Source organism: Sus scrofa, chromosome 13 (genome assembly GCF_054392235.1).
Source record: "Sus scrofa isolate SSC_HxYL_T2T_F1_AM1 chromosome 13, Sscrofa_HxYL_maternal_Yorkshire_Landrace_v2.0, whole genome shotgun sequence".
NCBI lineage: Eukaryota > Metazoa > Chordata > Mammalia > Artiodactyla > Suidae > Sus > Sus scrofa.
In genome coordinates, this window is record NC_139395.1 from 45,994,055 (window position 1) to 46,016,264 (window position 22,210).

General features: G+C 45.6%; 1 protein-coding gene across 6 annotated transcripts; it reads left to right on the top strand.

The window, feature by feature from the left end:
- Positions 1-3,282: 3,282 nt before the first annotated feature.
- ATRIP (ATR interacting protein) lies at positions 3,283-22,192 on the top strand. 6 transcript variants are annotated; one of them, NM_001445070.1, is made up of 13 exons: positions 3,283-3,635; positions 5,298-5,428; positions 7,069-7,239; positions 9,039-9,157; positions 10,851-11,005; positions 13,025-13,126; positions 13,435-13,564; positions 14,039-14,728; positions 20,235-20,371; positions 20,533-20,624; positions 21,078-21,158; positions 21,366-21,618; positions 22,028-22,192. In NM_001445070.1, exons 1-13 carry the CDS (start codon positions 3,389-3,391, stop codon positions 22,093-22,095), a joined length of 2,376 nt encoding a protein of 791 aa, NP_001431999.1. In that variant the 5' UTR covers positions 3,283-3,388; the 3' UTR covers positions 22,096-22,192. The 6 variants fall into 6 exon arrangements, 2 of the variants coding, with proteins under 2 accessions (NP_001431999.1, XP_084842961.1); XR_014822376.1 differs by having other exon boundaries at positions 3,288-3,635; positions 14,039-15,316; positions 22,028-22,190; XR_014822378.1 differs by having other exon boundaries at positions 3,288-3,635; positions 14,039-15,316; positions 20,536-20,624; positions 22,028-22,190.
- The last annotated feature ends 18 nt before the right edge of the window (positions 22,193-22,210 follow it).

The window sequence follows — 22,210 nt, forward strand, 5'->3', positions numbered from 1 at the left end:
ATGGGATCCCAGCCAAATCTGTGACCTCTACCACAGCTCATGGCAACACCAGATCCTTAACCCACTGAGCAAGGCCAGGGATTGAACCTGTGTCCTTATAAGTACTAGTCAGATTCGCTTCCACTGAGCCATGATGGGAACTGCTATTTGCTTTAAATGGGATTGTTCATCTCTTCATGTAAGGAGTCTGCTGTCTGCAGGCCTGGCATGTACCAGTGAACAATTCCTCTTATCAAGGAACCTCTCTATTGTTGGAGGGGAGCAGGACAAATACATACAATGAATGTATTACATAGGGGAAAAAACTGGAGAAAGAGCTACCTGAAAGTCTCTAAGAACTAAGCTTACTCTGAAGCCCCTAGGTCTGCATTTCCACTAGGGCCTCAGAAAGGTCCTTGCAGGGTTCCCATCATACCCAACATTCAAACCCATCAGCAAAATTAAATCTGGATCCTTTGTACTTTAATACTATATCACCCAGACCTTCATTATGACCCTAAAAGCCCTCACCTGAATTATTACTTTCATAGCTAAATTTGTCTTCTGCCCCTACCCTTGCTCCCCTACAACCTAATCCTTACTCAGGACCCAGAGTGATCTTGCTAAACCTCAAAGTTAAGGTTTTTCTTTGTTGGCTCAGAATTCTTCCTTGGCTTAGAACAACAACAACAAAAAAACAGTCTGGGTACAGTAATCAGTGAGGCCCTAAGGGATCTGGATGCCACTCCCTACCCTCTGGTTATCTACCATTCATTCCCCAATCCACTTTGAGCCACAGTGGCCTACATTCCAAACAAGCTCCTGCCTCACTGTTGCACCAACTAATAACTCCTCTTGGAGCACTGAAAAGTCACAGTAGTAAGCTCTTTTCTAACCTTAGTGGCAGTCCCAGTGTCTCTTACTCCTTTCCTTTTTTTTCTCCTGGCATATGTTAACTACCACCCTTGACTCCAGGAGGAGTAAATTCCTAAAGGACAGAGACCATAATGTTGCTAAATGCATATGTATTGAAATACCTAAATTAAGAGACATAAGTCTAGATTTTGTGTGTAGGCCCTTGGTACGACTATGGGAATAATACTAATACTACTACATTTTCTCCAAAAACATGTTTTCAAAAGGGGCTCTAGAACTAGTCTGAGATTTTGCTAGGTCATAACTGGAAAAGTGTAGTTCTCACTGTGGCGCAATGGGATTGGTGGTGCCTTGGGAGTGCTGGGATGCAGGTTCAATCCCCAGCCTGGCACTGTGGGTTAGGGATCTGGTATTGCTACAGCTGCGGCTTAGGTCACAACTGCAGCTTGGGTCTGATCCCTGGGCCAGGACCTCCATATTCTGTGGGCCAGCCAGAAATGAAAAAAAAAAAAAAAAAAAAAAAAACCTGGAAAAGACTGATAGACTGAAGCCTGTTTTATAACTCTAACATATTTGATATTAATAGAAAAGGAAAAACAGCTGGCTTTGGTCATAGTCAAAAGTTGCACAGCCAGCAGCAACATCTTCTTTGGACTTCAAGCATTCCCTGTGGGGCCTTGCCAGCTGGCACCCATCTCTGTGCTGCTGAACAATCCTTCAGAGAGCACTCTGCCTCTGAGATTAAACTTATGCTCTTTTATTTGGTGGAACCTAATCTGTACTGACAAATGAAGTATAATCCTACCTCTTTACAGGACCAGAGACTTGGAACAATTAAGACAGGTGTTCAACATTTGAGCAGCTATCTGAGGGAACCCTCTAGGCCCTGACAACCATCTCCTTTTCATTTACTGCCTTCACAGACACTCATAGGATACTCACAGGCTAAGTTTGGCTCTGGGCATGCAAGAATGAAAAGTTTTGCCCCAGTTCCTCTCCAACACCGTTCCTGTTAACCATCCTGCACATCACTGCTGCCTAACAAAATCCTGTTAGCCACTCAAGCCCAGAAGTCCCCTCTAACACCTTCCCTCTTAGCCAGAGATAACTTCTGCCTAGCACTTGTGTGACCTCCATTTTAGTGTCATATTCTTGTCTGAGGAGTAGTCTTTTTTTTTTTTTTTTTTTAAGGGTAGCACTCGTGGCATATGGAGGTTCCCAGGCTAGGCATCAAATTGAATCTGTAGCCACTGGCCTACACCACAGCCACAGCAACTCATGATCTAAGCCGTGTCTGCGACCTACACCACAGTCCACAGCAACACCAGATCCTTAACCCACTGAGTGGGGCCAGAGGTCAAACCTGCGTCCTCATAGATACTAGTCAGGTTCATTTCTGCTGAGCCATGACAGGAAGTCCTTGTTTGAGTAGTCTTGTGTGCCATCCTCCTTGCTAACTCTTGATAAAACTCCCACTGAACCTGTAGGACAGCCCAGGTAACACTTAAGGGGGCCTGCCTTGAACTGAGTCTCATGCATTTCTTTTTTGTCTTCTTAGGGCTGCACCCCCGGCATATGGAAATTCCTAGGGTAGGGGTGAATCCGAGCTGTAGCTGCCAGCTTATGCCACAGCCAAAGCAATGCTGGATCCTTAAGCCACTGAGTGAGGCCAGGGATTGAACCCTCATCCTCATGGATACTAGTCGGGTTCATTACCGCTGAGCCACAATGGGAATTCCCTCATGCATTTCTATATGACCAAGCACTTGGGACAAAAACACCTAAGAGCTCTCTGAGAAATGAATGAATGAATATTAACAGCCTGAGCTGTTAGTTCCCACCCCCTCCAACACAGACACACTCTTCTCAGGATCATTCCTTTACTCCTTTTTTTCTATTGACCTACCTCAAATGCACACATTCAAAACATTTACTGTTCTCAAAAAGATGTGTGCTCACAACAGCGCTGTTCATACTCCTAGCCCAGCCCCCCTCTCCAAGACTCCTCCCCAAGAAAGCCTCGAGGTATATGTGAAGTGGTTCAGGCTGGAGGACAGTCAGGTCACAAGGACCCTGAATGTGAATGCTGCCTGCCTCGATTCACGCGTGTGAATGTCCGGGCATGAATTTGTGAATATCAGGAGGGCGAACTCCTCCAGCACAGCAAACCCTATGGGATGTCAAGAAGCTGGCACAGAGCCACCCCGGCGGTGGGGCTGGTGAGTCACCCCAGGTTAACTTGGCTCACATTGCACAAAGCACCCGCCAGGCCCACTGAGTCCTAACCGCCAGTACCTGAGCAGCAAACAGGGTGGGGCCCAGAGGCGGAGAACAAATAGGCAGACACTCAGTTGAGCGCAGTAGCGCGCTCAGATTATGTCATCCCTCCGCGCCTAAGAACTGGCAGCTGATTGGCCCCTTGGCTCCGGGGCGTGGCACAGCGGCTGAGGCAAGTGGCGGCGCGCGAGCGGTTGGTCCCCGCTCCTGGATAGAGGCCGGACTCCGTTCCTTCGGAGACTGGCCGGCGGCAGGCATGGCTGGAATACCCACGCCAGGCAGCAGGAGGCGAAGCGGACCCCCGGCACCCAATCCTGGCCCGCCGCCCAGCCCCGGGCACCCTCCGAGCAAGCGGGCCCGGGGCTTCCCAGCGGCCGCCGCTCCTGACCCCGAAGACCCTTTCGGCGCCCATGGGGATTTCACCGCCGACGACCTGGAGGAGCTGGACACCCTCGCGTCACAGGCCCTGAGCCAGTGCCCGACCACGGGTCGGGACATGTCCAGTGAGTGCGCCTCGGGGCCTTTTCCCCCGAGGATAATGCAGCCCTTGCCAGACCCCCTAGAAGACTGGGGAATCCCTCAGCGACCGCTGCCACGGTGTCTTGCACCCACATTACTCCTTCACCTTTTAAAAATACAGGAACAGCTTGATTTAAGCAGCGGTTGTGCCCGAAAAGGTCCTTTGATTTGGGGGAGAAATATATCAGGAATGTCAGACAGCCTATTTAAAATATAGAAAGCTAGGTTGACATTTTACTTTAGTTCCTATAGTTTGGACCACTAGGATCCTTGGAACATGATTACCACTGCCATCAGAACCCCCACCATTACTACCTACACATGAGGACCCATTCTTAGGACAGGTTTGAGTGGCTTTAGAACTAATGTCACGGCCAAAGCAATGCTGGATCCTTAAGCCACTGAGTGAGGCCAGGGATTGAACTCTCATCCTCATGGATACTAGTTGGGTTCGTTACGGCTGAGCCACAACTGGAATTCCCTCACGCATTTCTATGTGACGAAGCACTTGGGACAAAAACACCTAAGAGCTCTCTGAGAAATGAATGAATGAATGAGCCTGAGCTGTTAGTTCCCACCCCTTCTAACATGGGTCCTTTTCCCTTTTCCCATAAGGATAAGATGGGCTTGGAAGTAGCAAGAGGTAGAAGAGACATTCTTTTATACAACCAATAAATTGTATGAGGTGCCAAACTTTAAGAGCTGCAGACACTTAACAGTGAACAAAAGACAGAAGCCCCTTCCTTCATGGAGCTTACATTCTAGGTGGGAAATAAGTGAAGGCTTGTGGGACTTCACTGACTTCGCTTCATTCCTTGAATTCTCCCTGCTCCTTACCATATAGAAACTGCACATTGCTGTTTCTTATGCATTGAGTATTCTTTCCATCCATTCCCCATCCCCACTCACCTGCTTAATTCCTGCTTGTTCTTCAGCTCTCAGTTCAGTTATCACTTCCCTACAGAAGCACTCCAATCATTCACTTGGATCAAATCTCCTAGTATGGGCTTTCCTATATTTGTTCTTTTCTGCAGCTCTTATAACAATTGTGATTTTACATTTATTCGTGTATTTTTTACTGCCATGTAAGCTGCATGAGTGTAAGGACTGTATCCATTTTGCTCACCACTGTACCTTTCTTTTGAGGCTAAATTGTGCCTGGCATATTGTAGGTCCTCAGTAAATATTGTTGATAATAGATCTCTGAGTTCTGATCAGTGAGACCAGAGCACCTTTCAACTTTAGGTAAGACTCTTAAAAAGGGGTGGGAAGGAATTCCTGCTGTGGCGCAGTGTGTTAAGAATCCGACTGCAGTGGCTTAGGTTGCATCCCTGGCCAGGCACAGTGGGTTAAGGATTTGGAATTGCCACAGCTGTGCCATAGGCAGTCAGTCCCTGGACTGGGAACTTCCATGTGCCACCAGTGTGGCCATAAGTGGAAAAAAAAAAATTGGATGGGGAATGGGGAGAGGTTGGCAGGATCTGTTCTTTCATAAGGATTCAATTATGTTCTTATGTTGGACAATACCTATATTGCTTACTATATCTTTCTCTAATTTGCTTTCCAAAGTGATTATTTTCAGCATTGTCTGGTAAAAATGGAAAAATATTAGGTCCTGAAAAGTACATGGGAACTGTTTTTTACAGATGTTCAAAAGGTCCCCAGATTAGATGGAATGCCAAAAAATCCTACAGGGAAAAAGAGAGAAAGTGCTCCAGTTAAAGATAATTTTGAATTAGAGGTACTTCAGTTACAATACAAAGAACTTAAAGAAAAGGTAAGTGATTTAACTTGTGTTTTTTATAGTTAATTAATTCACGTATGCATATGTTATTAAAATATATATATATATATATATATATATATAAGTTTAAGAGCCCAGACATTCCTACCATGGCATGGCAGTTAAGTATCTGGTATTGTCTTTGCAGTGGCATGGGTTCCATCCAGTGTGGCCACAGTGGCACCACAGGCCACAGCTGTGGCTCAGATTCGATTCCTGGCCTGGGAGCGTCCATATGCCCCGGATGTGACAAAAAGCAAAAAAAGAGTCCAGATTGATCCCCATGAATTGGGAGAAAGCTATGGAAAGAAAGCCAGAAAATTTTGGTGGAACTAAATCCTGAAATTCCTAACAGCCAAAGCAAGAAAGGAAACACTGTAACACTGTATACCATATCAAAAAGAGATACAAACTTGTTATAGCATTGAGATAAATTTATAGCATGTCTTAGTTAAAAAACACATCCTAATGGTTACTATTTTCATTAGCAGTTTTGTAAAAAAGCAGAAGTCCTCCATATGACCCTTTACAGTTCCCTAGAAAAACTAAGAACATAACAGGGAGGGAGTTTCCGTTGTGGTTCAACAGGTTAAGAACCCAGAAAAATGTCCTGAGGATCCCTGGCCTCAGTCAGTGGGTTAAAGATCCGGTGTTGCTGTGCCTCTGTGGTGTAGGTTGAAGATGCAGCTCTCATCCAGCATTGCTATGGCATAGGCCGGCAGCTGCACTCTGATTCAACCCCTAGCCTGGGAACTTATATATGCCCAAGGTGTGGCCATAAAAAAATTAATAATAATGAAAAAAAAGAACATAATATGAGAGTTCCCATTGTGGCACAGCAGAAACAAATCCGGCTAGTATCCATGAGGATGTGGGTTCTATCCCTGGCCTCAATCAGTAGGTCAGGGATCCAGGATTGCCAGGAGCTGTGGTGTAGGTCACAGATGTTGCTCAGATCCCACATGGCTGTGGTGTAGGCTGGCAGCTGTAGCTCCTATTTGACCCCTAGCATGTGGGTGTGGCCCTAAAAGGCAAAAAGGCAAAAAAAAAAAATACATATACATATATATATATATATATATATATATATATATATAAAAAACATGGAATTTCAGTTGGGTGAAGTATATGACCCAGATTGTTTAATATATGTTAGAGCCTACAGAACCTTCATGCGTGAGTGACAAGAATATCCTTAAGCTATCTTGCTGAATATCAGCTGTCCCAGGAATAGGCCTAGTAGATTATGGTGATGTCTGGTTGGTACAGATATATTTTGAGTACTCATTGGTCTGTTGGACATGTTTTAAATGTGTTTCTCAGAGTTTCCATCATGGCTCAGTGGTAACGAAGCCGACTAGGATCCACAAGATGCAGGTTCCATCCCTGACCTCGTTCTGTGGGATCTGGAGTTGCTCTGAGTTGTGTAGGTCACAGATGCGGCTTGGATCCCTTGTTGCTGTGCCTGTGGTATAGGCCAGCAGCTACAGCTCCAATTTGAATTTCCATATACCATGAGTGGGGTCCTAAAAAGACCAAAAAAAAAAGTAATTCTCCATCTCCCAGCTACATTTTGAAACAAGTATATATATAATTTTTCCTAACTTTTTACATGATCAATTTGGGATTTACAGATGAAGGCAATGGAAGAAGAAGTCCTCATTAAAAATGGAGAAATTAAAATTTTGCGGGACTCACTGCATCAGACAGAATCCATTCTAGAGGAACAGAGAAGGTCACATTTCCTTCTTGAGCAGGAGAAAACTCAAGCACTCAGTGACAAAGAAAAGGAATTCTCCAAAAAGGTGACCCAGAGCATTTGGTTTGCTTGTATGGATATCAGCTTTGCTTGCTCTCTGAGTTCCTTGAGAAGCAATGACAAAAGTTGCTTGTAGATCTTCCAGGAAGATTTCAAGAGTTGTCTTAAATACTTCTGTTACCAACTAATTGCATGTGCTTTTTTTCCAGGCTCTGCATGTGGTTTGGAAAGGACTTAGATGAAATTATTTTGCTGTAGTCTAAGTCACTGGCTTACACTTTACAGCAAGACTTAATTAGGGCTTTTTTTCAGAAACTCAGTTTACCTAGACCAAAAGGAACTATATTGGCTTCCTTATCTAAGTCTAGGGAAAACAGGTGTCTGTGGCCTCAAATGACCTGAGATTTGTCAGGACTCACCTTTACTCCCTGTACTATAAACAGGTTCCATCCTTAGCATAGAGGATGTGTTCTCCAGAAGCTCCTGGGTCATATTTCATAGCTCCAAAGCAGACTGAAGATTTAGGGTTCCTCATCTCCAAGTTTTAAAATTCTGAGGAAGGGAGTTCCCATTGTGGCTCAATGGTAACGAACCCAACTAGCATCCATGAAGACGTGAGTTTGATCCCTGGCCTCGCTCAGTGGGTTAAGGATCCAGCATTGCCATAAGCTGTGGTGTAGGTTGCAGATGCAGCTTGGATCTAGTGTTGCTGTGGCTGTGGTGTAGGCCGGCAGCTACAGCTCCGATTTGACCCCTAGCCTGGGAACCTCCATATGCTGCACCTGTGGCCTAAAAAGAAAATCAGTCAAATTCTGAGAAAGGCTCTCACTGGTCTATCCTGAGTTAGCTGCCTGTCCCTGAACTAGTCATTGTAACCAAAGAGATAGTAGCTTCCATTCAAATCAGGTGTTAAGAGGTAGGAAAATGGTATTTCTTAAGGGAGGAAGATAATGCTCTGGTGAGAAAAACAGTGGGTATCCAGTACCACCCATAGTTTCCTTTCCTTTAGCACTTCCTAAGGCTTCAATCTCAATGACATGGGGTCCTAGCCTACCACGACTTCATTCAGCTAACTTAGCAGACGTTGAAGCACTAACCTGAGCCCAGCACTAACAGCAGTAATTGGCTTTCCATATACATGATGAAGAGCAAGGGATTTGCAGTCAGACAAACCAGAGTTTGATTCCAGGCTTTATCACATTCAAGTGGTGACCTTAGGGTAATGATTTATGCTCTCTGACTCATTTCTTTAATCTGTTCCAGGAAATAACCAGAAGGGTTGCTCTGAGACTTAAATGGTCTTGCACTGGTGCCTGGTGCTCTGCCTGGCATGAAGTATGCTGAGGAAATGGCAACAGTTACTGCTGGCCAGAGCAGCAGGTCTCCCCACACTGCACAGGGTTTTGGTAAAACTCTTCCAAATATTCAGCCCAGACTTTCAGGAAGATCTGGATTGTACTCCACCATGTTCACTAAAAGGTCTACATGTTTACCATGAGATATGCACCTTGTCAAGCTATGTGCTAGACATTTTATATTCATTATTCTTTCTTAATCCCCCCAACAATGAAGATAGGTATCAAAAAAATGGAAGGTCAGAGAGTCTGAATAAATTGTGTTTGAACCCTCACAAACTACCTAGCAATAGTTCAGGGCAAAAGATCATTCTAGAATACCATGCTGTCTGAGGAAGAAGACTGAAGCTTGATAATTTAGGACATTTATGTCACAGCAGACCATTATACAATTTCTCAATGTGTTTTGCCTTTACTAGCTTGTTGAAGCCCAGAGATGCTTCTGTGTATGTGATGGGAACGCTACAGATATGCTTCCTTTGCCTTCCAGCTCCAGTCATTGCAGTCTGAGCTCCAGTTTAAAGATGCAGAGATGAATGAATTAAGGACAAAGCTTCAAAGCAGTGAACGAGCAAATAAACTAGCTGCTCCCTCCATTTCCCATGCCAGGTAACAGTGGTGCTGGAGGGAGTGTTCAGTTTTGCATCATTCAGTAAAAATCTGAATAACATTGTCACACTAGATCTAAATGAAGGCCATTCAGACTCTGCCACTGGGGCAGAGATGCTCTTCCCCAAGGCCTCAAAGGTGGTCTGGATGAGACTGGAAAGCTTTGGGGCATAATGGCATAAAGGCTCCACTCTCTAGATGCGCTTCCTCCTTGTAGGAGCTTATAAACACAACTCCTCGGGATGAGAAAAGGCTGGAAAGATGATCTCCAAACTTTTGGAGTGGACCAGTCCTCATTTTTATGTAATTTGTTTCAAATAAGTGATTTTACCCCAATCATAGATGTATTTCTTTGCTTTTTCTTTTCTTTTTTCCTTTTTAGAGCTGTACCTGCAGCATATGGAAGTTCCTAGGCTAGGGGTCAAATGGGAGCCCGTAGCTGCTGGCCTACACCACAGCCACAGCAACACAGGATCTGAGCCAGGACTGCGACCTACACTGTAGCTCATGGCAACACTGGATCCTTAACCCACTGAGTGAGGCCAGGGATCAAACCTGCATCCTCATGGCTGCTAGTCAGATTCGTTCCTGCTGAGCCACAATGGGTACACCTGTAGATGTATTTCAGTCCCAACTGCTTGGAATATTCTTTCTCATTTATTTCCCTGGGACCTTTGTCCAACACTCCCCACCTTTGCTGCAGATGTGATCAGCTTGTTAATGGTCTGTCCTGTCCCCTGACAGAGAAATCTGTCACTCTGTATCAGCCTTGATATTTGAATAATGTGGGTTGTCTTTTTCTGGTATTGAATATTCTGCTGCTTTTGCTTATAATGGGTTTGAAATTGAACTCTTCTTGCTTTGCAAAGTCCAGGTAAGACAGGAGAGCAGAAGGGGTCTAGCCACACCTCTTCACACACCACTAACAGGTGGGCCTCAGCATTGCTTGATCTGATCAATGGGTTAAGACTGCTTCTCTAACAAAGACACTGGCACCAAGAACTGGTTCAGTTTTCAAGTTGCAAGACACAACACACCTTTTACTAGACCCTCTTTCTACTGAAAAATCTTTGAATTCAGCACCTCACTATTAAAGAAAGGGTTGCTCCAGCAGGTTAAGGATCTAGCATCATCACTGCTTGGATCGCTATCGTGGTATGGGTTCAGTCCCTAGCTTGGGAACTTCCACATACTGCAGGGGCAGCCAACATAAATAAATAAATGAATTACAAGGCTGTACTGCACAACACAGGGAATATAGCCAATATTTTATAATAACCAAAAAAATGGAGTATAACTTTTAAAAATTGTGAATCACTATATTATAAACCTGTAACTAATATTGTATAGCAAATACATTTCAGTTTAAAAAAAAGAAAAAGAAAAAAAACAGGTTTTTCCAAATTGAAAATGTTTTTTGGTGGAACTGGGAATAGTAATGGAATTATGGCCAGTAATCTTGGATGATTAGAAGAACGGAGAAATAAATGAAAGATTTTTTTCAACAATTTGGATCAAAATGCATTGAATTTTGCACTACTGTCCTGTCAAAGAATGACTAATGTATAATAGATAAAACATTTAGTCGAATCACCAAGAAATGAAAAGTTCAAAGTTTGTTAGTCTTATAACCAAATATTTAAATGGTGTTAAGCAGAATCATTATTTTGCTTTCATAGTTATCTTTTTCCAGTCCTAGGAAAAGCCCTTCTGTGGTTATAAAGCCAGAAGCATCTCCACAATTTGGGAAACCATCTTTCCCTACAAAGGAGTCTTTTAGTGCTAACATGTCCCTTTCCCACCCCTGCCAGACAGAGCCAGAATACAAGTCCCTGACGGGCAGAGAGGGTAAGTCAGTCTATCCATCATCTGTTGCTCTGTATCCTCAGACTATTTCAGGTTGTGGCTTGAAACAATGAATATTTATTTCTCATTTCTTTGCATCAGCAATTCTAACAGCACAGTGGGGATGGCTCATCAGCAGGAGGTGAAGCTTCTAGTTCAAGGTGGCTCACTTACATGTCTGGGAGTGGAACTCCTCTCCACATGTGAGCCTCTGCACAGGTCTAGTTTGCTGACCTCATAACCTTGAAGATGGCTTACTTAAGAGCTAGCAGGAGTTCCTGTTGTGGCGCAGCGGAAACAAATCCAACTAGGAATCATGAGGTTGTGGGTTCAATCCCCGGCCTCGCTCAGTGGGTTAAGGATCCGGCGTTGCTATGAGCTGTGGTGTAGGTCATGGACACGGCTCAGATCTAGTGTTGCTGTGGCTATGGCGTAGGTCAGCAGCTCCAGTTTGACCCCTAGCCTGGGAACCTCCATATGCCGAAAGTATTGCCCTAAAAAGCAAAAAAAAAACCCAAAAACTAGCAAACTCAGCTGAGTAGACGCTATTTCCCCCCCCCCCTTTTTTTTTTGTCTCTTTAGGGTAGCACCCCAGGCATATGGAAGCTCCCAGGCTAGGGGTCCATTCAGAGCCATAGCCACTGGCCATAACAATGTAGAATGCAAGGCCTCATCTGCAACCTACACCACAGCTCATAGCAACGCCGGATCCTTAACCCACTGAGCAAGGCCAGGGATCGAACCCATGGCCTCATGGATATTAGTCAGGGTTAGTCACCACTGACCCACAATGGGAACTCCAAAGCTATGGGAACTCCAAAGCTATCCTTTTTTTTTTTTTTTTTTTTTTTTTTTGCTTTTTAAGCCCACACATGTGGCATATGGAGCTTCCTGGCTAGGGGTTGGAGCTACAGCTGCTGGCCTACGCCACAACACAGCAACACAGTATCCAAGCCGCGTCCGTGACCTACACACCACAGCTCCCAGCATTGCTGGATCCTTAACCCACTGAGCGAGGTCAGAGATGGAACCCTCAACCTCATGGTTCCTAGTCAGATTCGTTTCTACTGCACCATGATGGGAACTCCTCCAAAGCCATTGTTTTTACAGCCTTGCCTTAGAAGTCACATTCTATTTGTCAGAAGTGCGTCACTCAATCTGGGTTGTGTTCAAAGAGAAGGAAACTAGGCTACATCCTTTGAATAGAAGTATGTCAAAGAATTTGCAGGCATACTTTTAAATCTCCACAAGCAGCATCCGTTGACATGCCAGAAACACAGCTAGTGTGCAGGAATATATGTTCCCTTCATAGCCCAGCCTTGAGTTTATACAGCTTTGTCCAGGCTGAGGGAATGCTACTGCTTTCTAGAAAATCTAGCATTGGTACGTTTTCACTCTGAAACTGTGCCATACCAGTTTATTTGGGAATTCAGATGCATTGCCTCTCCTACGGCCATCAGCCCTTTGAAGTTACTGACATCATGCCACCCGAGAGAACCCAAGCTACTCATGTTTTTTGGCATCTATCAACTCCAAGAGGGTTATAGGGTCATGTTATGAACAGGCAGTAGAGCCCACCAGACTGGCTTCCTGGCTTGTATGATTTGGACAGTTCTCTTAATCTTGGTGTCTCAGTTTTCCCAAATATAAAACAGCCAATGATAACACCTCACGGTAGCATTGCTGTGAGGAAAAAGTGAGCTGGCATGTATAAAACTCTTAGAACAGTGTCTGGCACATAATAAGAACCATATAAATGTTAGGGTTACTGCTTTTATGTTATTGCTTGATTTTGAAGTAGGGTAAACAATTGAATTTTCTTTCCTTTCCTTTCTTTTCCTTATGCAAGTTCCTGTTTTATGTGAGGAAGGCAAAGATGTGAAGGTTCTTGAGTTGCTTTGGCTCTTGTTTTGATTCAAAGTTGAAGAAGTAGAACAATGTATGTTTTAAACTCATTAAATTTAACAGTTTTCTGATAAACTTGTGCTTTTGTGCTCAAGTTTTGATTCACATTTTATCTAGTTTCAGAGAATAAGGCCCACAGCCTGGCAGATGACCCCATAAAGCAAGAAGAGTCTCAGAAAAGTCTTACTGATAGCTGGATGCAGAGCTCAAACACTCAAGGTACCAGAATCCTTGCTGCTTCTGCAGGAGGCCTGCATGGATCCCATCATCCTCTCTGATACTGCAGTGGAATTGCCTAGGAAACTGCCCCAGGCTCTGAGAACCAGCACCCCAGGCGGTGCTTTAGAGGGTCCAGGGAAGTAGTAGTCTGTGACTTAAGCAGAAAACTACAAAATGGAAGGGGCCATGATCAAGGATGCCCCAGAGCCTTCACCACCCACGGGCATCTCAAGGGGGCTTAGTGGCAGTTTAGAGGACAGTTGGCATTCCCATATCAGAACCTTCTATAGTCACCTTGTCTTCTACAGGTTCCATTTTGATAAACCTTCTCCTGAAGCAGCCTTTGATCCCAGGGTCATCCCTAGGTCTCTGCCACCTCCTGAGCAGTTGTTCTGAGGCTCCTGCTGGTACCCTGTTGCAGCTCCCAGGGCTTGGCAGGTAAGCATAAGGCTCCTAAAAAGCTTGTTTAGGAAAGAGTTTCCAGGAGTTCCCATCGTGGCGCAGTGGTTAACGAATCCGACTAGGAACCATGAGGTTGCGGGTTCGATCCCTGCCCTTGCTCAGCGGGTTAACGATGCGGCGTTGCCGTGAGCTGTGGTGTAGGTTGCAGACGCGGCTCGGATCCCACGTTGCTGTGGCTCTGGCGTAGGCCGGTGGCTACAGCTCCGATTAGACCCCCTAGCCTGGGAACCTCCATATGCTGCGGGAGCGGACCAAGAAATAGCAAAAAAAAGACAAAAAAAAAAAAAAAAAGGAAAGAGTTTCCAGGAAGCAAGTCTCTATCTGGTCCTGACCAGCCTAGGAAGTATTCTCTGGGGAAGGAAACTAGAGAATTTAGCAGGCAGGTTGTTCAGGGCCCTTGACCTTATTTCCCTCTCACACTTGTGTGTTTTCTTTTGTATCTGTTGCTAGTACCTTGACTGGAATCTCAAGCCTGAGGACCACAGGTTCTCGTGATGGGTCATTTCCCCTCTCGGCCCTGAGAGAAGCACAGAACCTGGCACTTACTGGGCTGAATCTGGTGTCCAGGAATGAAGGCTTCTGTGACAGAGATCCAGCAGAGGCAGGCAGAAGAGCCTTCCCACTCTGCCAGCTTCCTGGAGCTGTGCATCTCCTCCCCCTGGTACAGTTCTTTATTGGCTTACATTGCCAGGCTCTGCAGGATTTGGCAGTAGCGAAGAGAAGCGGAGTGCCTGGGGACTCACCAACACATCCCTCCTGCGTGAGCTCTGGGGTAGAGGCCAGCCCTGAGGACTCACTTTGCAACCTGGAAGGCTTCTCTGTGGCCTCACTTAGTGTCCTTCAGCACCTCGTGTGCCACAGCGGAGCAGTCGTCTGCCTGTTACTGTCAGGAGCGGGCACAGATTCTGCCGTAAAAGAAGAAGACCAGAGTCTGGTTCATGGACATGGCCACAGGGATGTGACCTCAGTGCCAGCAGGGCTTGCCGATGACCAAGACCAGCATCCACTATTGAAGATGCTTCTTCAACTCTTGGCTTTCTCTTCAGCAGCAGCAGGTCACCTTCAAGCCAGTGTCCTCAGCCAGTGCCTTAAGGTTTTGGTGAAATTAGCTGAAAATGCTTCGTTTGATTTCTTGCCCAGGTATAACACAGCATTGGAGTCATGATTCCTTGTGGGTCTTACCTGGCCTCCTGAGGTCTATCCTGTGGCCCCTGTACTTGCTCCCATCTTGACTCGTCCATACTGCTCAGCTCTAAGCCTTAGTTTTAGGTTCTGAGGCTTAGCTCAGGGAGTTCTGAAGTGATGGGAAGTGGAGCCAGGTGTTAGAAGACCCAAGGAAGTGGTTTATTTGGCTTAATTCTGCCTCTGGACCTCAGGTAAGCAAAAGACACATGTGATAAAAGGCCATTAGTCACTGTGGAGGAGTGTCTTGCCAAGACAGACATAAGCGGAACTAAAAGACCTTTGAAGCTGGGACATGGATGGGGTAAACACCACATATCACAACCATATCGAAGTTTAGTTTGGTGGGCTCTCCTGAGGAAGCAGAGGGTATGCAGAGGGCCTGCAGCTACAAGCTGACCTTGCTGGGAAGCTGTCCATCATCATGAGCCACACGCTACTTGCTCCTCTTAAGGTCTGTTGGAAGTGGTAGTACAGTGAACATAGCTCGGAACATTATTGTCATAAATTCCTACTTTTGGATTCCAGATCTTCAACACTGGGAAGGTAAACACCTCCCACCAGTTTCCTCATCTTATAATTCGACTTCTAGATCCTGGTTTCCATATGAATATATTTGGGCTTGCCTAGTCCATCCTAAAGGTGGTGCTCAGAGCTGGACACTGTACTGCAGAGTGTAGTCTAGACAGCGTGTAAGCGCAGAACCATCACCCGGGTGCCTGGCAGGAGCCCAGCTCATAATGGCTGGTTGCTTCTTTTTTTTTTTTTTTTTTTTAATTTAACTTTTTTTTTTAAGTCTTGGCTTTCATTTTTAAAAATTCTAAGTGCTTTACAATTTCCAGATGTTTCATACACATGATTTCATATAATCCCATAATAACCCTTTTTAAAAATCCCTTATCCCTATATTGCCCTTTCCCCCTTCCCTCTCCCCACTGGTAACCACTAGTTTGTTCTCTATATCTGTGAGTCTGCTTCTTTTTGGTCATATTCACTAGTCTGCTGAGTTTTTTAGATTCTACATGTAAGTGATATCATACAGTATTTGTCTTTCTCTGACATATTTCAGTTAACATAATGCCCTTCAAATCCATCAATGTTGCTGCAAATGGCAAAAATTTGTTCCTTTTTATGGCTGGTTAATATTCAATTGTGTACCTATATACAACATCTTCTTTATCCATTCATTTGTTAATGGACACTTAGGTTGCTTCTACAGCTTGGCAATTGTAGAAGGTTGCTGTGAACAAGTATCTTTTCAAATTAGTGTTTTTCTTTTTTTTTTGGATATATATCCAGGAGTGAAACTGCTACATTTTTTTTTTTTTTTTTTTTGAGAACGCTTTATACTGTTCCACATTGGCTGCACAAATTTATATTCCCACCAACAGTGTAGGAGAGTTTCTTTTTCTCCACATCTTCACCAACATTTGTTACTTGTGCTCCTTTTAATGATAGCCATTCTAACCTGTGTGAGGTAATATCTCATTATGATACTGATTTGCATTTCCCTAATGATTAGCAGTGTTGAGCATATTTGCATGTACCAGTTAGCCATCTGGATATCCTCTTTCAAAAACGGTCTATTCAGTAGTTCCCACTGTGGCTCCAAGGTTTAAGAACCGATGCTGTCTCTGTATGAATGTGGGTTCTATCCTTGGCCTTGATCAGTGGGTTATGAATATGGCATTGTTGCAAGGTGCAGCATCCTTTGAAGATCTGGTGTTGCCGTGGCTGTGGCCGAGGCCTGCAGCTACAGCTACAATTTAGTTTTTTGTTTGTTTGTTTTTTGGGGTTTTTTTTTTTTTTGTCTTTTTGAGGGCTGCACCTGTGGCATATGGAGATTCCCAGGCTAGGGGTCTAATCAGAGCTGTAGCTGCCAGCCTACACCAGAGCCACAGCAACGCCAGATCCAAGCTGAATCTTTGACCTACACCGCAGCTCACGGCAATGCCAGATCTTTACCCACTGAGCAAGGCCAGGGATCGAACCCACAACCTCATGGTTCCTAGTCGTATTCGTTTCTGCTGTGCCACAACGGGAACTCCTATAGCTGCAATTTGAACCCTGGCCCAGGAACTTCCATATGCAGCCATTTTTTTAAAAAAAAGGTATATTCAGTTTGCCCATTTTTTTAATCAGGTTTTTTGTTTCATGTTGTTTTGTATGAGCTGTTTATATATGTTGGGTATTAACCCCTTATCAGACATAGCATTTGCAATTAGCTTCTCCCATTCAGTAGGTTGTTTTTTCATTTTGTTGATGGTTTTCTTTCCTGTGCAAAAGCTTTTAAGTTTAATTAGGTCCCATATGTTTATTTTTGCTTCTGTTTCCTTTGATTGAAGAGATGGATTCAAAAAAATATTGGAGGAGTTCCCTTCATGGCTCAGCAGTTAACAAATTTGACTAGAATCCATGAGGATGCAGGTTTGATCCCTGGCCTCACTCAGTGAGCTAAATATCCAGAGTTGCTGTGAGCTGTGGTATAGGCCCTGTGTTGATCCCCATGGCTCGGATCCCATGTTGCTGTGGCTGTGGTGTAGGCGGTCAGCTACAGCTCCAATTAGACCCCTAGCCTGGGAATTTCCACATACTGTGGGTGGGGCCCTAAAAGAAGAAAAAAAAAATTTGGAGCAGTTTATGTCAAAGCATGTTTTCCCTAGTTTTCCTCCAGGAGTTTTATAGTATCCAGTCTTACATTTAGGTTTTTAATGCATTTTAAATTTATTTTTGTGTGTGGTGTTGGAGAATATTCTAATTACATTTTTTGACAGGTAGCTGTCCAGTTTTCTCAGCACCACTTTCTGAAGAGTGTCTTTCCTCCACTGTACATTCTTGCCTCTTTTGTTGTAGGTTAGTTGACCGTAGGTGCATGACTTTATTTCTGGGCTTTCTATCCTGTTCCATTGATGTATATGTCTATTTTTGTGCCAGTACCATACTGTTTTGATTAATGTAGCTTTGTAGTATACTCTAAAGTCAGGGAGCCTGATTCCTCCAACTCCGTTTTTCTTTCTCAAGATTCCCTTGGCTCTTTGAGTTCTATTGTATTTCCATTAAATTAAAAAAAAAGTTTCTAGTTCTGTGAAAAATGCCTTTGTTAATAGGGATTGCATTGAATCTGTGAATAAGTTTGGGTAGTAATTTTGACAATATTGATTCTTCGAATCCAAGAACATGGTATATCTTTCCATCTGTCTGTGTCACCTTCAGTTTCTTTCATCAGCATCTTATACTTTTCAGAGTACAAGTCTTTCGCCTCTGTAGGTAGGTCTATCCCTACGTATTTCATGCTTTTTTATGTAATGGTAAGTGGGGTTTTTCCTTAGCTTCTCTTTCTGATCTTTCATTGTTAGTGAATAGAAATGCACCAGATTTCTGTATATTAATTTTGTATCCTACAGCTTTACTGAATTCATTGATGAGATTGAATAGTTTTCTATAAGCATCTTTAGGATTTTCTATGTATAGCACCATGTTCTCTGCAAACAGTGACAGTTTTACTTCTTTTCCAATTTGGATTCCTTTTCTTTTTCCTCTGTGACTGCCATGACTAGGTCTTCCAAAATTATGTTGAATAAAAGTGTGAGGGTGAACATCCTTGTCTTGTTCCTGATCTTAGAAGAAATGCTTTCAGTTTTTCACCATTGAGTTTGTTAGTTATGGGTTTGTCATATATGGCCTTTATTATGTTGAGGTAGGTTCCCGCTCTGCCCATTTTCTGGAGAGGTTTTATCATAAATGGGTGTGGAGTTTTGTCAAAAGCTTTTGCTGCATGTTGAGATGACCGTATGGTTTTTATTCTTCAATTTGTTAGTGTGGTATATCACACTGATTGATTTATGGATACTGAAGAATCCTTGCATCCCTAGGATAAATCCCACTTGATTATAGTGTATGGTCCTTTTAATGAATTGTTGGATTAGGTTTGAGGATTTTTGCATTGATGTTCATCAATGATATTGGCCTATAATTTTCTTTTTTTGTAGTATTTTTGTCTGGTTTTGGTCTTGGGGTGACGGTGGTCTCATACAATGAATTTGTAAGTGTTCCTTCCTCTACAATTTTTTGGAATAGTTTCAGAAGATGTACATGTTAACTCTTCTCTAAATGTTTGATAGAATCCACTGTGAAAGCCATCTGGTCCTGGACTTTTGTTGGGAGTTTTTTTTCTTTTTTAAAATATATATTTTTTTCTTTTTAGGGCCACACCTGTGGCATTTGGAAGTTCCTGGGCTAGGGGTCAAATTGGAGTTGCGAGCTGCAGCTGCCACCCTACACCACAGCCACAGCTACACCGGATGCAAGCCACATCTGCAATCTACACACAGCTTGCAGCAATGCCTGATCCTTAGCAAAATGAGTGAGGCCAGGGTTCAAACCCCTACCCTCACAGAGACTGTGTTGGGTACTTAACCCGCTGAGCCACAAAGGGAACTCCTGCTGGGAGTTTCTTAATCACAGATTCAATTTCAGTACTTGCCTTTGTATGCCAGCAGTACACTCCCCTCTTGTTACCCAGGGGCCAGGGACCAGCTAGTCCCAGGGTAGGTTCTGACCTGTTTGCAGACTCAGTTCTGCAGGATGCAGGATCATATTTTCTTGTTTAGAGTGTCTGCCTCCAGGTGAGTGAAGCTTATCTAGAGGCTTGTGCAGGCTTCCCCATGGGAGTGCAGCTCCTGATGGGTGGAGCTGGGTCTTGGCCCTCAGGTGGGGCAGGGCTTTGTCAAGGGGTGTGTCTAGAGGTGGCTGTGGGCCCAGGAAGTCTTTTTTTTTTTTTTTTGGCTACCCTGAGGCATACGAAGTTCCCAGACCAAGGACCAGATCTGAGCAACAGTGGTGACCAATACCGCAGTTGCAGCAATCTGGATCCTTTAACCCACTGTGCAGGGCCAGGGATCAAATCTGTGTCCTGGCACTGGAGAGACACCACCAACCCCATTGCACCACAGTGGGAACTCCTCAGAAAGTCTTTAGGCAGCCTGTCTACTAATGGGTGGGGCTGCATTCCCAGGCGGTGGGTTGGCTAGCCTCATAAGATCCAGCCATAGCCAAGGCTCCATCACTGCTGAAGCCTGGCTCATTCTTTGGTGGTATCCCAGGACATTTCTCTCACACCCAAGTTAAGACCTGCCTCCTATTTGGGAGCAGAGCCTCCCAGGAGCAATATGGAGGCCAGGCACCCCAGGTCCAAGGAGGCATCCTGAAATACAAATGCTGGACAGCACTGTCAGCTAAGGACCTGTCATCTCCAAGCCACAGCAGTCCTGCAGTGGAGGGTGGTACCCACTTGGTCACATAAAATGAGTATCCGCAAGTAGGCTGCCATTTGAACCCAGATCTTTCTGAATCAAGTTTTCTCTTTGCACTGGCCTCTTGGAAGTTCCTGTTAACCTCCAGTAAAAAGTGAGGGTGAGTTATGGGAGTGGGTCGGAGGTGTCACATCTCTCTGGGCCCGTTTCAGGTTCCAGTGCGTGTTCCGGGTGCTGCCCCAGTGCCTGCGCCCAGAGACACCCCTGCCTGGTGTGCTACTGACTGTTGAGCTCCTGTCCCTCCTGGCGGACCATGAGAAGCTCGCCCCTCAGCTCTGTTCCCACTCAGGTAAAAGTAGGCCTGGGGTGTACGTCTAGGCTGCTCCTGCAAGTTGCAGTGAAGGGTGGTGGCAGGGACAGGTCAGGGGCCTCCTGAGGGCTTCTGCAGCTTGTACCCAGGTGCTGGGTAGGGAGGGGAACCCTGAATGACAGGTGGGACATCCTTTCCAGAAGGCTGCCTCCTCCTCCTCCTGTACATGTACATCACGTCAAGGCCTGACAAAGCAGCCTCGGAGACACAGTGGCTTCAGCTGGAACAAGAGGTAAAACTACTAGAGCCCCTTCTGTGGCCTGCTCACCACCCCACTCCAGAGCCACTTTTCCTCCTTCTGGGAACAAAGGGAGCTTTAATTCATTTTGGTAATGAGTTCAGCCACTAACAAGGTAAACTCACTTGGGGAGCTCCATACAACACAGATCCAGTACAGGCGGACTTCTGGGGATCCTGGGACTTAGCAGGGTTGCCTAATAACTGATGTTCCCCTGGTTTGGGGGCCTGGTGGCTGGAGGTAGCCTGGAACGAGGTGGGTCACTGGTGAGACACAGGTGTTGGCAAGCCTCTCCTGGGAAGGCCTCACAATACTACCACCTCTAGGATCCTTAGTGCAGAGGAGCAGTTGCTGAGACAACCGGAGCTCTTAGAGAAGCTTGAGAAAGCTCTCACTGACCAAGGTCCTGTTCTGCCATGGATGGAACAGAATCTCTTCCTGTTCTAGGCCGTGTGGCTCCTGGCTAAGCTTGGTGTCCAGAGCCCCTCTTCCCCAGTTACCGGCTCCAGCTGTCAGTGCAACGTGGAGGTGAGTGCCAGGGACAAGCAGGGGCAACAGCGGGTGGCTCTGTTGGTGGGTGAGGGGGCCCCGCGCAAGGATCCGTGCTCTTCCCCAGGGTTAGAGCACCGCTCAGAACCTTCCTCACCTGGGGGGCAAGGAAAGGGGCTGCCCAGCTGAGCAGGTTGTTAGGGCACAGCGACCAGAAGGCCTGACCTCAGCCTGCCCCTGTCCCAGGTGGTCAGAGCACTCACCGTGATGCTGCACAGACAGTGGCTGACGGTGCAGAGGGCGGGGGCGCTCCCGAGGACTGACCAGCAGAAGCGGACAGTGCGGTGTCTGCGGGACACAGTGCTGCTGCTGCACAGCCTGTCCCAGAAGGACAAGCTCTTCACTGTGCACTGCGTGGAGGTCCTGCATCAGTACGACCAGGTGATGCCAGGGGTCAGCTTGCTGATTCGAGGGCTTCCTGACGTGACAGACTGTGAAGGTGAGCCGGCAAGACGGCCCCTCCCTGCCCAGCCCACGTTTGGGGTTTGCCCTGGAGTCTATGGGCAGGTCAGCCCTCCCCACCTTAGGTCAGCAGCCCTCCGTGCTCACGGCCTTTGCCAGCACTGGGGCCATTCTTGTCTTCCTGCTCCGGTTCTTCTCTGAGTATTATCAGCCTGCCTTTTGCTCCTATCTGTTGAATCAGCCTGGCAGAACCACGGTTTTTCCAGAAACATCCCTGTCTGAATTGCCTTTGTATCACTTTGCTTGCAGTAGCTGAGGGAGCAAGGCCTGGGCATGGAAGGGACTGGTTAGTTCCTGTGGGCCTGGGTGTGGGAGGAGAGGTGGACTTGCTGCAGTCCCAGCGCCTTTAGGCCTTGGCCACAGAACCTTCTTCTCTTTTGGCTCAGAGGCAGCCCTGGATGACCTCTGCGCCACAGAGCCCGATGTGGACGACCCTGAGATGGACTGTGGCTGAGGCCGGGTGAACATCGAGCCACATGGTGGCACCAGCGCCACTCATTTCCTTACCTCATCCACTGATTAAAAGCAGTGACTGGCTGTTTGAGAACATACCAGCCTTTGTTTCCTGA